Consider the following 15,630-nt stretch of genomic DNA (forward strand, 5'->3'; position numbering starts at 1 on the left):
AATGTGGAATATGTCACAGACATGTACCATAATACATCACTTACATCCCCACAGGTGCCCCAGGCAATGTCAGCGGCGAGGAGGTGCCACAGCTACCCAGTCCCCCACCAGAAGATGCCCCCAGTGATCACAGTAACTCAGGAGCTCTGGATCTGGATGAATTTCCTGGCTCATCAGGGAGCACTGGTCAGTTGGCTACCCCATCCCACAGCCAGTCCACCACAGAGCCCCTCCCCCCTCAGAATCTACCACCACAGCAGCCAGCCAACACCCCCAGACCTTTGTCCCCAAGACACGTCAATCAGTAGTGTGCCCACCTGTACAGGGACCCGAGTCCACACCAAACAGGCAACACAATGTGGGTCCTGGTATCAGTGAGAGTGGGCACACCATTCAAGGGACACAGGCACAGGGGCCAGGTACAGGGGCCAGGGACAGTCGGAGGACAGCGGTGCCCAGGAGGCCCTCACAAATGTCCTAGGGGCATACCAACAATCCCAGGACAGGATGGGTCAGGTGATCAACATCATGCAGGAGAACCAGCGGCTGCAGAGTGTACACCACCAGGAGGTCATGCAGCAGTTCCAGGGCCTAAATGCCAACATGGCCTCCATTGTAGGGGTGCTAGGTGACATGGCCAACACCATGAGGGAGAACAGTGCACACCAGCGGGCCACTTCCACCCAGCAGCCATCAACATCTGCTGCAGCTAGTGGACAGGAGGCCCTGCCACAGGATCCACAGGCCACCAGCACCCCTCCTCCTGCAGAAAGTGAACCATGCCAAAAACATTCCCTGTGACCCAGACAGACACCAGAGGCAGTTGCCAAGACCCCCGCCAGGAAATGAGCCCCTCCAGAATGTCCCCCTGGTGTTCCACTGTGTCACTATGTGCACTTTGAACTGCCATTGCTCCCCTTCCTATGGCCCCTTGGACTCTGGACCTGTGCAACAAACAGACTGGGCCACTACACTGGACTTTTCCCAACCATCACCCCACTCCATTGAACTTTCCATTGTACACCTGATTCATTAATAAGCACCCTTGGACACAACTTGAGTAATACTGCGTTATCTGAAGGAAATGTACTATGGATTGAACTGTATTGAACTGCATGATCCTGTGCAAATGTCCTGTAATATGTTGATTCATCCTACATGTGTGTCTCAGCAGTCTCTATACATCACAGTATTATACTGTTGTAACCACACCAACATCTGCAATAAGGGAAGACTTAGGTGACAGTGAGTTGGGATGCAAAGGTAATGACTGGCATTATGCTACAGCCACACAGCCCAACACTTAAATGGAGAAATGTATAGTTCAACAGTCTTACCTGAATGTCACTGGAAGTACTGCTGTATTGTATATGTCCTGATGTCCACATCCTCCTTCCTCTTTTTCCTCCTCACTGTCCACTGCTGCCACAGGTGCACTGCCTCCCCCTCCTCCTGCAGATAGGACACATGGCGTCTGAGGGCCAAATTGCGCAACATGCAGCACACAACAACAATCTTGCAGACCTTCTCAGGGAGTAGCATAGGGATCCACATGTGAGATGGAGGCACCTGAACCTGGCCTTCAGGAGACGGAAGGTCCTTTCAACAATTCTCCTGGTATGCCCATGAACATCATTGTCCCTATTTGCAGCCCCTATTCTTGGATTCCTAATAGGGGTGAAGAGTCAGGACAGGTTTGGGTAGCCGGAGACACCTGGAAAAGGTGAGAGACACACATTAGTCTTGCACAATGGCATGGGGTATGACTCCTGAAGGCATACACTGACATACATTGGGTGGGGGCACAGGCTCACCTATAAGCCACATTCTGTGCCTCTGTAGTTGCGCCATCAGCTGTGGGAGACTACTATTCCTCAGGACAAAGACATGCACCAACCCAGGATACTTGGCAGTGATGTGGGAGATGTACTGATCAGCAAGGCACACCATCTGGACACTGAGTGAGTGGAAACTCTTCCTATTCCTGTACACCTGCTCATTGGCATTGGCCTTATGGAGGGGGTGGGGGACTAAGGCAATATAGGTCTCCTCAATGGCCCCAATCACATGTGGTATATGTGTCCCATGCATAGAATCCAGCCTTCACAGTAGGCAAATCATCTACCTGGGGGAATGCGATGTAGCTGCACATGTGTTTGAGCAAGGCAGCCAAAACCCTTGCAAGCACAATAAAGAACATTGGCTGTGACATTCATGCAGCCAAGTCCACTGTTACTTGGAAAGAGCCTGTTACCAGGAAATGGAGCACAGACAGTACTTGCACAAGAGGAGGTATTACTGTGGTGTAATGGATATCAGGTAGCAGATTAGGCTCCAATTGTGCACACAGCTCTGTGATTGTGGCCCTGTCCAGACGATAGGTGAGTATGATGTGCCGGTCCTCCAGTGTAGCCAAGTCCACAAGGGGTCTGTACACTGGTGCTTGCCTCCTCCTCCTATTCCTCCGCAGTGGTTGGTACCTACGTGACCCAAAAGTAAGAAGGGAGTGACAACAGGAACTATGGGCACACAACATCAGTGTACACAGAGCAAGTTTGTATGTTAGACACTGGAATTGTCTAGGTGTGTATAGTCGACACCAATGCACATTTAAATCAATACATGTGTACTAGCATTAGAAAATGGCAACTGCACTTTCTCATTGGCTAAAATGGGGTTCTATGGAGTACAGGAACCAATGATGATCAATGCCGGCAGTGATGGTGTTCACTGCAGCTGAAGTGACCGCCATTGTCTTCCTACTACTTCACCTGATTCCTGACTTTCCACAGGACATCGCCACTGCGTGACCTGTGTCTGGCACCTGCCACGGCCCGTGCTATAGCGGAAAGGGCCCCAGCCTTCATGTTGGAGGGGCTCGTGGATTGGGTCCTACCTCTTTGTGGCCAGCTGTATTGGCCTCCAGACCAACAGGTGAGTACATCATGGCTACACTGCATGCAACATGGGGGTGGGGGGGGGTGTTGGCAGTGTATCATTTGGGGGGTATGGCTGGTGGCAGTGTTAATGCAGAGGTACGGGTCATGTGTGTGCCTGTCGAAGGGCAAATGCAGTATGTAGGCCATATGTGTGACAGGCTGGATTGTCTGGTTCATGGTGTCCCTCTGTCTGTGTTTCCTCTGCAGGTCAGCACCCATCAGAAGAAGGGGTTGTGCTGTGCCATCGCCGGGGACGTGCGGACCCTGGAGGTCGCAGAGCACCCACTGCAGGAAAAGGTGGGAGGACCTGAGATCCTGGGTCCGGAAGACTGCGGAGGCCCAGCTGGGGACAGCCTCCCAACAAGGGAGGGGTGTCTGTCAGAACCTGACCACCCTAATGGCCCGCATACTAGCGGTGGCCTACCCAGAGCTGGATGGGCGCTTGAGGGCATCACAGCAGCGACAAGGGGTTGATTAGAGTGTGTATGACAAACATCATTTGCTGCCTGGGAATTGGGTGCAGGGTTCTAGTCAGTGGATGTCCCAGTATGCCAGTTTAGACATTGCTGCGTGGTCCAGCTTAGGTATTTTGGGTGTAATGCATATTTTTGATAGCTAGGTAGCTGGCTTTCCATGTCAGACAGGGCTTAGTTGGTCCCAGTTGGTGTGCAGATGTCAGTGCTTGGCTCCTACATGCTGTAGTACCTAGCCAATGGTATGCCAGTGTGGTCCAAACTGCCCATTCTTAGTCTCAGTGAGTAATACTGATGTGTATGCCATCTGTGCTGTTGGTGCTGTGATTGACCCTGTGCTCCCTTTCTTTCTCCCCGCCTTCTCCTTTTGTCATCCTGTCCACATGTGCATTAGCATCATCTGGTGAAGGAGCGGGGGCACCTGCGAGTGAGGGAGCTGCAACCCACGGGACCCAGGAGGCAGAGTCACAGACGCAGAGGGGACCAGTGGGACAGAGGGCGAGGAGAGTATCACAGGGGTGGGTGGGTGGGGGGGAGGGGTGAGGGCGGTGGGGGCTGGGGGAGACAGGTGCTGATACAACGGACTCTGATTCCTCCTCCGATGGGAGCTCCCTGGTGGCGGCGGACCCCTTAGGGACCACCCCAGCAGCAGGATCTTCCGCCACCCCAGCACCACCCTCCCAGTAGCCCCCCACTGAGCTGCCCGTGCCCGCTCATGCAGGATGGTGGCCGACTCCTTCGCCCCAGGCACCTCAGGCCCTGCCCCAGTCAGCCCTGCTGCCCTCCGTGAGGAAGCTATTGCCCTCCTGAGATCCATCTCTGTAGGTCAGTCAACCATAGTGAATGCCATCCAGGGGCTGGCATCCCAGATGAAGCAATGCAATGCCTTCCAGGAAGGCATTCACAGTGGCTTGGCTGTCCTACAGAGATCGTTTCAGGCTCTGGCCTCCTTTCTGAAGGCAGCCAGTGTCCCCCTTTCTTCCGTCCCCCCTCCAACTACCACTTCCCAGTCTCAGTCTCCTCTACACAAACCCATCCCACGCACACATTCTGACAAGCCTGAAACCAAAACACCACACAAGACTCGCACAGACAAACACAGGCAGCACACTTCAGTCCACAAGCACTCCCACAGCCAACACACAGATGCACACACATCCACTGCCTCCCCCTCCTCCTCAACAGTCACATCAGCACTCTCACTTGCATGCACAGCATCAACAGTCCCAGAACCTGCCACCTGCACAGCCTTGCCTAGTCCCCACAGCAGACCCGCAGACATCCACTCCACACACTACATGCTCAGTCACTACTACTACCTCATGCAGCACACCCACCTCACTTGCAGACACTACCACATCCATGCACTCGTCCTTTTGCCCCCAAGTCAGCCCCCCTCCAAAGACACACCAGCGCTCGCACTGAGACACCCAACAGCCATCCACTTCACACACTCACAAAGTCCATGCACCTGCACCCAAGTCCAGCACACCTCCTCCTCCTACAACCACTCCCTCTACCTCCACCTCCACACCTCCTCCCACAGCCCACCCCACTGGTCCTAAGAAGCTTTTCCTTTCCCGCCTTGATCTCTTCCCTCCCCCCCCATCCTGCCCGTAAGAGAAAAGTCCCACCCTCCAGCACCAAATCTAGCCCTGTTCCCCCCTTTAAGACTTCAGCTGCCACAAAGGGGCACGAGTGGCACTCCAGCCCCAAGCCCCAACCCACTCCTCTGCCCAAAAACACAAGGGTAAAGACCCGCCCCCTCCCAAACCCATGGACCCCCCCATCCCAGAAAGAAGCCCCTCCCCCCGAGGTGCATGCCTAATTCCAACATGATGCACCTGCGCTGTGTGTGGTGTGTGGTGTGTGGTGTGTGGTGTGTGGTGTGTGTGTGTGTGTGTGTGTGTGTGTGTGTGTGTGTCCCCTTCTTCCCTCCCTTGTGTGCTAGGCAGCTGTACTCACCTTCATCGTCGGCATTGGTGCTCCAGGACTGACATGGCGTGGTACAGCATCAGGAAGACTTCCAGTTCTGGTTCCATGGCGACCGCAGACTCCTCTGTGTCCCTGGAGGTGAGTGTCACCTTTTATATGATGTGCTTCCACCAAGTTTTTGGTGGTGTTGCTACCATCCCGAAAATCCTGGCAGTGTGCTTTGTCATAATATGGTGGGTGATCTTCCGCCTGCCTTAAGGCGGCTACTGCTGTATTAAATGGTCGTACTGCACTGGTAGTTGGGGTGGTACATTGGCTGTCTATGGGAGGGATCACAGCCATGGTCATTAGTTGGCAGTAATTACCACCGGCCTGGCAGCGGTACTACTGCCATTGCCAGCATGGCAGTTGTAGGAAAGTACCATCTTGCCTGGCATGTTACCCCCATTTTTCACTGTATATATGTTGTTTTAGTTGTATGTGTCACTGGGACCCTGGTAACCCAGGGCCCCAGTGCTCATAAATATGCCTGAATGGGTTACCTGTGTAGTGACTAACTGTCTGACTGAGGCTCTGCTAATCAGAACCTCAGTGGTTATGCTCTCTCATTTCTTTCCAAATTGTCACTAACAGGCTAGTGACCATTTTTACCAATTTACATTGGCTTACTGGAACACCCTTATAATTCCCTAGTATATGGTACTGAGGTACCCAGGGTATTGGGGTTCCAGGAGATCCCTATGGGCTGCAGCATTTCTTTTGCCACCCATAGGGAGCTCTGACAATTCTTACACAGGCCTGCCACTGCAGCCTGAGTGAAATAACGTCCACGTTATTTCACAGCCATTTTACACTGCACTTAAGTAACTTATAAGTCACCTATATGTCTAACCTTTACCTGGTAAAGGTTAGGTGCAAAGTTACTTAGTGTGAGGGCACCCTGGCACTAGCCAAGGTGCCCCCACATTGTTCAGGGCCAATTTCCCTGACTTTGTGAGTGCGGGGACACCATTACACGCGTGCACTACATATAGGTCACTACCTATATGTAGCTTCACAATGGTAACTCCGAATATGGCCATGTAACATGTCTATGATCATGGAGTTGCCCCCTCTATGCCATCCTGGCATAGTTGGCACAATCCCATGATCCCAGTGGTCTGTAGCACAGACCCTGGTACTGCCAAACTGCCCTTCCTGGGGTTTCACTGCAGCTGCTGCTGCTGCCGCCAACCCCTCAGACAGGCATCTGCCCTCCTGGGGTCCAGCCAGGCCTGGCCCAGGATGGCAGAACAAAGAACTTCCTCTGAGAGAGGGTGTGACACCCTCTCCCTTTGGAAAATGGTGTGAAGGCAGGGGAGGAGTAGCCTCCCCCAGCCTCTGGAAATGCTTTCTTGGGCACAGATGTGCCCAATTCTGCATAAGCCAGTCTACACCGGTTCAGGGGACCCCTTAGCCCTGCTCTGGCGCGAAACTGGACAAAGGAAAGGGGAGTGACCACTCCCCTGACCTGCACCTCCCCTGGGAGGTGTCCCGAGCTCCTCCAGTGTGCTCCAGACCTCTGCCATCTTGGAAACAGAGGTGCTGCTGGCACACTGGACTGCTCTGAGTGGCCAGTGCCACCAGGTGACGTCAGAGACTCCTTGTGATAGGCTCCTTCAGGTGTTGCTAGCCTATCCTCTCTCCTAGGTAGCCAAACCCTCTTTTCTGGCTATTTAGGGTCTCTGTGTCTGGGGAAACTTTAGATAACGAATGCAAGAGCTCATCCGAGTTCCTCTGCATCTCTCTCTTCACCTTCTGCCAAGGAATCAACTGCTGACCGCGCTGGAAGCCTGCAACACTGCAACAAAGTAGCAAAGACGACTACTGCAACTCTGTAACGCTGATCCTGCCACCTTCTCGACTGTTTTCCTGGTGGTGCATGCTGTGGGGGTAGTCTGCCTCCTCTCTGCACTAGAAGCTCCGAAGAAATCTCCCGTGGGTCGACGGAATCTTCCCCCTGCAACCGCAGGCACCAAAAAGCTGCATTACCGGTCCCTTGGGTCTCCTCTCAGCACGACGAGCGAGGTCCCTCGAATCCAGCAACTCTGTCCAAGTGGCCCCCACAGTCCAGTGACTCTTCAGTCCAAGTTTGGTGGAGGTAAGTCCTTGCCTCACCTCGCTAGACTGCATTGCTGGGAACCGCGACTTTTGCAGCTACTCTGGCCTCCGTGCACTTCCGGCGGAAATCCTTTGTGCACAGTCCAGCCTGGGTCCACGGCACTCTAACCTGCATTGCACGACCTCCTAAGTTGTTCTCCGGCGACGTGGGACTTCTTTGTGCGACTTCGGGTGAGCACCGTTTCACGCATCCTCGTAGTGCCTGTTTCTGTCACTTCTCCGGGTGCTACCTGCTGCTTAGAGGGCTCCTTGTCTTGCTCGACGTCCCCTCTACCTCCTGGTCCAATTTGCGACCTCCCGGTTCCTCCTGGGCCACAGCAGCATCCAAAAACGCTAACCGCACGATTTGCAGCTAGCAAGGCTTGTTGGCGTTCTTTCGGCGGGAAAACACTTCTGCACGACTCTACAAGGCGAGAGGGATCCGTCCTCCAAAGGGGAAGTCTCTAGCCCTTTGCGTTCCTGCAGAAACCGCAGCTTCTTCTGTCCAGTAGAAGCTTCTTTGCACCCGCAGCTGGCATTTCCTGGGCATCTGCCCATCTCCAACTTGCTTGTGACTTTTGGACTTGGTCCCCTTGTTCCACAGGTACCCCAGATTGGAAATCCAGCGTTGTTGCATTGTTGGTTTGTGTCTTTCCTGCATTATTCCTCTAACACGACTTCTTTGTCCTTAGGGGAACTTTAGTGCACTTTGCACTCACTTTTCAGGGTCTTGGGGAGGGTTATTTTTCTAACTCTCACTATTTTCTAATAGTCCCAGCGACCCTCTACAAGGTCACATAGGTTTGGGGTCCATTCGTGGTTCGCATTCCACTTTTGGAGTATATGGTTTGTGTTGCCCCTATCCCTATGTTTCCCCATTGCATCCTATTGTAACTATACATTGTTTGCACTGTTTTCTAAGACTATACTGCATATTTTTGCTATTGTGTATATATATCTTGTGTATATTTCCTATCCTCTCACTGAGGGTACACTCTAAGATACTTTGGCATATTGTCATAAAAATAAAGTACCTTTATTTTTAGTATAACTGTGTATTGTGTTTTCTTATGATATTGTGCATATGACACTAGGTGGTACTGTAGTAGCTTCACACGTCTCCTAGTTCAGCCTAAGCTGCTCTGCTAAGCTACCATTATCTATCAGCCTAAGCTGCTAGACACCCTATACACTAATAAGGGATAACTGGGCCTGGTGCAAGGTGCAAGTACCCCTTGGTACTCACTACAAGCCAGTCCAGCCTCCTACAGCAGTCACATGATTGTCAATGTCATAATGACCACCCATGTTTTCCCGCAGTCTTTCGTTATATTAATGTTTCTAAAAAGGGTTTCTTTGGGTAGAAATACATTCTGTTTTTAAAACTACATTTTTATTATTTTCCAAACAAGAAAAATATGGTACAGTATTATTAACGTAGGGTAGAAACACCTTCTTATTAGTAAAGGCAACACCAACCACTGGGGTACACTTTAAAACCCGAGTTTGTGCTTCTCTGGACTAAATACTCTTAAAATAAACTGCCTACTAGTATGGATGACGTGATTCCTACACCTTGTAATCCTCCACATTTTATGTAACATTTTTAATAAACGGATTAATACATGTATGATTATTTGTCTCTGTATAATGTGTGTATGATGGCAAGTGCTCTGACACCCTACACTAATATGAGTAGAGCTATAAAGCAAATTAAATGCATGGGAGAGATGGGCTATGGAGAGGTGAATGGCACCATTGGAGGGTGGTGGGGAGGGAATTCATAGAGAAGCTGGTCATTTTGGGAAATCTGGTCTGCAGCCAAAAAAGATTGTTGCACCGGTTGCCACAAGCGCTAAAGCCAGCCCCAACTTGGACAATGCTAGGATAGACTCCACTGTCAGAAAATCATTGCCCCAGTCCAGAGTCCGGAACAAACAGACATGGATAGAGATCCTGATCAAGATCAGAATGATTCACTGTAGCCAGACACAAAAGTCACATTTCACTGGATATTTCATCCTGAAGATATAATCCTTTCCAGATCTTTTGACTGGACCCCCCCCCCCCGCTCCACAACTAGCTTGCTATGCCTAATTACATCTTTGCAATGTATTAGATAAGGAGATTTGTAACAACCCTAGAGCACAATGTAAGGGACGCCTTCAGGAGAACAGAGTCGCTTCCACCTCAGATGTTGATCCAAAGGCTCAAAAGAAAAAATAATTAATTAAATAATTGATCAACTCATGGACTCCGGTGAAGATAATTTAATAGATCTGGTTGGACCCATAACAAAAATCCTGGAGATGTATGTTTCAGCTAAGAATTCGAACTGTCATTTTATCACTTAAGCACGTTAGATTCTAATCAACAAATTATGTAACTTTAGGGACCTTGCCAGACAGATCTTTCCACCCCGTGTCTTGGTTATGACTTGTGTGATGATCATATTCTGTTTTTTAGGTCTGACTGATAAAAAAAAAATCACTTATCAGCAAATTAAAATCTCCCCAATGTCATCCCAAAGAGTTCCAGCAAAGCACCTAGTTTATTTTCCTTCCATAGGAGTGCTAAAGAACACCTATTAAAGATAATATCCATTGCTATCCTCACCATACCTTATTTTTTACTATTGCTTTATACAGCCATTACATTTATATCATGTTGCTAACTGCTCTGAATTTATTAAGCTTGATAAAGTGCTCCACAACGCATGCATTGAGGTTGGCACTATATACATAATGTAGAACTTTACCTCACTGCCAAAAAAAATCTAAGAAGTTACACTTTTACCGTACACGTCCCCTTAATTAGTGGGACCCGATCAGAGTACACATCCTTCAATGGGAACTGGCTTTCAGGTTCAGAGGTAATGGATACAAACAATGGATACATATTTGTTTTATTAAATAAGTCATATCCCTGGGATTGAAAACAAAAAATGACATGTCTCTATATTAGGTTTTTGATTTCAACCAAGACACGTTTTTTGTAAAACTATCACACTGACTATGGACTAGCATTCACTGTATCGTGCAACTGAACATTTCACTAATGCATTTACAGCAACTATTGTTTCTCTTTAATTGCATAAAGTTCCTGTATGAACTATTGGGTGTTCCCTTTTGTTTTATTGCATCAGTTGTGTAGAAGCACAAAAGCGTAGCCCTCAATTCGCAGTTTACGTCAATGAAACAAGCAGGTTATTCCATATCCTATATTAATCAACACCGTACACTAAATCTCTGAATAACTAGTTCAAATAAATTCAATCACTAATATATAATATAATGTACCATCTGATGTCATACAGGTAGCTCTAAATGCGATACTTTTTATTTTTATCTCATCCATGACAATTTCTGCTTTGAATTAAAAAGTGGCAGTGATCGGTGTGCGCTCAAAGGCGAATCTGAGATCTTTAGCCCTGGGTGGCCTCGAGCCTTTGCAGAAGCGACAGTTGGTTCGAGAACAAGGAAGTTTTCAAATGTCGGCAGACAGGGTTTAAGCCTGGCAGGGGTCTGATGTACCGTCAGTTCTTAGAGCAGACATTAACAAAATATAAAGTGCAATTAAATCAGGAAAATTATATTGGAAGAGCGTTTTCTTGACACAAACGTAACTGCTTCAAAATATAAGGCATGTATTTCTTGCTGACAAACCTGTAAAGCTCTCCGATGCATTAAGAGGCCACGCCCAGCTGATATAAAATAAGTAAATAAATAATAAAATACCAATTATCCAAGAGTCCGCTGACATCTGGTACTTAAAATAAACAAGCACAGGCAAAGCCAATAGGTCTCGCCTACTTGGGATCTACTGTCTTTGGTAATTGTTTCTATACGAACATTGACAACACCAACAAATCTTGTATAAGCAAGACCTATTGGCTTACCCAATGCTCGTTGCATGTGGTCAGTGCAAATTTCAAAGCAAAACTGCACTGACAGAATGTTTAAGAAATGTATATATATGCCTTAGCTGTGTACTGTAAAAGCAGAGGAGCCAAAGGATTCATCAAAAAATGCAGACTAGGAAATGTAGACTCTAAAACTTAGTCTTTGACTCTAAAAAGCCCAAATTATTCAAATGCCACAAGTAGTGATGGAAAAACAATATTGTACTAAACACCCCATTACCTTAAATAGTCTGAACTGTCACACCTGTAGGAGCATGATGGTCAGTAGGTGCGTTGATAGTATTATTAGCAGCACTGGAGGGGCAATGGGTGGTGCAAGGTACACTGGCATTTATTTATTTTATTTATTGTTCTATTATTTTATTTTTTACAAGTTAAGCACTGATTTCTAGGTATTAATTAATACAAGTAAAAGCTGCACTCACAGACACTGCAGTGGCAGGTGTGAGACATAGTTACAGGGCTACTCATGTGGGTGGCACAATCAGTGCTGCAGGCCTACTAGTAGCATTTGATTTACAGGCCCTGGGCGCGCACACAGTGCACTTTGCTAGAGACCTACTAGTAAATTAAATACGCCAATCATGGATAAGCCAATCACCAATACAGTTTACACAGAGAGCATATGCACTTTAGCAGTGGTAAGGTGCCTAGAGTCCTAAAGCCAACAAAAACGTGTCAGAAAAAAATGGGAGGAAAAAGGCAAAAGGTTTGGGGATAATCCTGCAAAAAGGGCCAGGTACCAATAAAGCAACACAAGTTGTATTATGGAGGAGTGTGCTGATATGCTGGTTAGTAAGGTGCTGGTATGCTGGTTAGTAAGGTGCTGAATATTGATGGTGTGGACATAGACGAGCGCATTGTTGAAAATGCAAAGGGATGAAACAATAGTACCAGTGGACTTTGGGAAGTGGCGCTGTATTCATTATGGTGTGAGGGAAATATTTGTGACCAGAGTCCTGTAGATCTGAATACAGGGGATAAACAGAAAAGATTTCGGGGGAAGAGGGAATCAAAAACTGAGATGATGGGATATTTTTTCATACAGATTTGATTTAAGACTAGCTTTATCAAGGAGGGGTGGGGTACATTGACTGGTATGGAATATCTATTCTGAAGTAGGTACATCGTACATGTTTGAAGATGGAGTGGGGGCAGGAGTTAATAATACTGGGGGACGTGGCCCAGGTAGAGGTTTTGTGGGCTGCTGTAGCCTAGGTATTCACCAATAGGTTGAAAAAGGTTATCTTATCTAGAAACAGCAGAACACACCCAGCCCACGGAGTGTAGGACCTCACTTACAAAAATGCTAGAGGCTGAGAAAGAACTCACATTATTAACAGATGTGCTTGCCGGATTATAACGTATGCATCATATTTGTACTCAATGCCTTTTGAAGGCTGTGAGGATTTCTAAGGGCAGACAGAGGGAAATTGTCCAGAGTTGACAGGTGTGGAAGCAGAGTATCGAGGTTTTTTTCAATTTCAAACTGTGTGGCGGCGTCACTGCTTCTACAGTGTTTAAGGAAACAGAATTTATATATTCTTTTGTAGAATGGGAGACACTGGCTGTGAAATAAGGCTCAGTAAATTCCTGAATGGACCTCAGGGGTTGTGTTACCAAGAAAAAACACATCACAATTAGTTGGTCTACTAAATTCCCAAAGAGGTGTTGGCTTGGCCAACAATATAAATATGGTTGTCATGCGTTCCAAAGCATAATTGTGAGGTCAAATACATAGCAGGCAGGGACTGTTAACAGGCAGACATATTGACTGGTGCAGCAGTGCAATGGAATCTAGGAACTGGAATATGACGACAAGGCAGACAAAAGATGGGTGAATGCCCGGGGTGGAGCATGAGAGGAAAAAATACAGATCAAAAAGCAAATGGCATCAGTGGAAGTGAGACATTATTAATTAATGGTTGGCTGCACAAAGTGGCATTTTAGGATGGTATGTGGTTTAGGATGAATTATGTGCTGGTCCCTCAAGTGTGGTGCAATAGGGATAAGTCAATATTACATCTAACTGAAGATTCACTGTAATTGACAGAACATCAAAGGAACACTTGGGCCCTAGAATTTCCAGAAGGGGGTCTCCTACTGGGGACCAAGGATGGCCTTTGTAAATAATGTTATACCATATTTGGAATTAGTTTAACTTCCCCTTCAATATCTGAGTAAACAAGCATTTGGCATAATTAGTCTCACATTATTCTTTGGCAAGTGATGTTCCATATGGAGGCTGTTATAGGTAGTGATGTAGTTCTTGTGGGCCTTCAGGATAATGAAATGTATGTTGTTCTTATGAAGGTGAGACATGCCAGAACAAAATTAAGCCCTATGTGTATGGTGAAGGTTTAGTGGGTATTAAAGCTATCCTTCACTTTCTTTCCAGTGTCCTGGTCCTTTTCCATTCCTTGGGTGACATCCCACGCCCAGAGCATTTTGAGGTGTCCATCCGGGCTCCAAAAACACTTTGAAAGCAGTCACCATAAGATTGTGTTGTGTTGCTACGACTGAGGGAGGGCTGGGGTCTTACTGGATGCAGATTTTTAGGATCACGAAAAGAATAACAAATGTAAACAAACATTATGGTATGGAGAAACAGGTCTTACATTAGTATAACAATTAATAACTGAATAATAAAAAATAGTATAAAAATAAAAACGAGACGGTGATCCAAGAGAGAGGAGAAAAAAATAGGCACCTCGTTTAGAAACGTAATATCCCAATAGAGGCAGCCTGAAGTCCAAGAACAAATTGGTCAACACTTGTTAGTACTTTGCAGAGTTGTGAATTATTAGCAGGTGTGTAACATTAAAGGAGCAAAACTAAAACATTGCACAACCTGTCCTGTGACACTCTTTACAGGTGTATCCACTAAAAAAAATACGAAGCCGAACATTAGCAGAAACCAAAGTTATGAGTGAAAATTGCACATTTGCTCTTCGTGTGTCGACCAATACCCATCCAACTTAAAGAAGCATCTGAGGCCAGGGAAGTTAGGGTGTGAAAAGAGTGATTCTTTGGTGCACAACAGTCAAGGAAAAAAAAAAAGATTGTTTCTCAACATGGAACCCCATTCAAACCAGTCACAGGGAAAACATGTAACCCCAATATAGTTGATCTCAATTCCAAAGAATTCTTGACACCAAGAAAGAACAATCGACCACTAAAGCATAGATTGCATGACACTAGTCACTACCACAGAGTCAAGCGAGGCCCGTAGTCCCTTCAGTGCAGCACCCTTCACTGAACACTTTTGAATATACTTACATCTTCACTACATTCTCCACTGCAGCTAGCATCTCGTTGACCTTCCGTCCAAACGACTACTGTGCATGGGCGGGACTCATTTTCAATTACAGTAATAAACGCCATTTTAAATTGGGATGTCTCCCTTTTCAATCGTGTTGGGATGTCTGCCTTTTCAATCCTGTACATAGAGACTCTGCTTATAACCGAGCTTCTGACTGAACTTCACATCTTAAAAAAAGTAGTCCCACAAAACAACAGATAAACAGCCAGAGCGTTAGGATACAGTACTTGGCCAGTGCTCCTTGAGAGGAAATAAAAGACAAAAAGGAGGGACAAAGAGGAAGGACTGACCATCAGCAAGCAAGGATTTTTAAAGGACACTGACATAGATAAATGAAAAGCAATGATCAGGGTTGAAGCCCACAATGTATATATATAACTTGCTAAGCGACCGTTGTCTAGGCTGAACCTACAAAGGACAGTTTCACCTTGTAGCTGAACTAATGTACTGGAAACATTCCTATTCAGTCAGTTCTCTTTTTTCTGGTCTACAGCTCCTATTTTTTTAACCATTGTTGTTATACCACAGGAGTATAATGTAAATAAACTACAAGATATTGTGACGGAGACTTAAAATGATTCTTGTCATGTACATTTTTATTTGGCTAATCTGTGTATCAGGCACCCTGTTGATGTAGAATGGGTAAAAGCTTCAGCAGTCCCTCTTCGTTTTGTAATTTCTTTTCTAAACAAGAAATGCATCTCAAAGTCACCATTCCATGCTGGCACACAGGTCTTTCAAGTAGAATGTCTTCTTTATAGAAATCTAGATCTCTCAAAAGGTTCTTTATAAAAAATAAAAAAATAAAAATAAAAAAAAGCTTACAAACCTGTTTCTTTTGTCTTAATAACTTCTGCCTTTTTTTCTTTTTTAGAGGAATGTTCTTGTTCAGACTGGATC

General features: G+C 46.8%; 1 protein-coding gene across 3 annotated transcripts in view; it reads right to left on the minus strand.

Annotated features, from left to right (window-relative positions):
• LOC138288194 (coiled-coil domain-containing protein 107-like) overlaps positions 1 to 15,630 on the minus strand; it is a 139,426-nt gene that overhangs the window by 51,409 nt on the left and 72,387 nt on the right. For all 3 annotated transcript variants that reach the window (XM_069229542.1, XM_069229543.1, XM_069229544.1), the window contains one exon: positions 15,560 to 15,629. In XM_069229542.1, coding sequence (XP_069085643.1) covers positions 15,560 to 15,629 — 70 coding nt within the window. The remainder of the gene's footprint in view (positions 1 to 15,559; position 15,630) is intronic.

The sequence above is a fragment of the Pleurodeles waltl genome, chromosome 4_1, assembly GCF_031143425.1.
Source record: "Pleurodeles waltl isolate 20211129_DDA chromosome 4_1, aPleWal1.hap1.20221129, whole genome shotgun sequence".
Lineage (NCBI taxonomy): Eukaryota > Metazoa > Chordata > Amphibia > Caudata > Salamandridae > Pleurodeles > Pleurodeles waltl.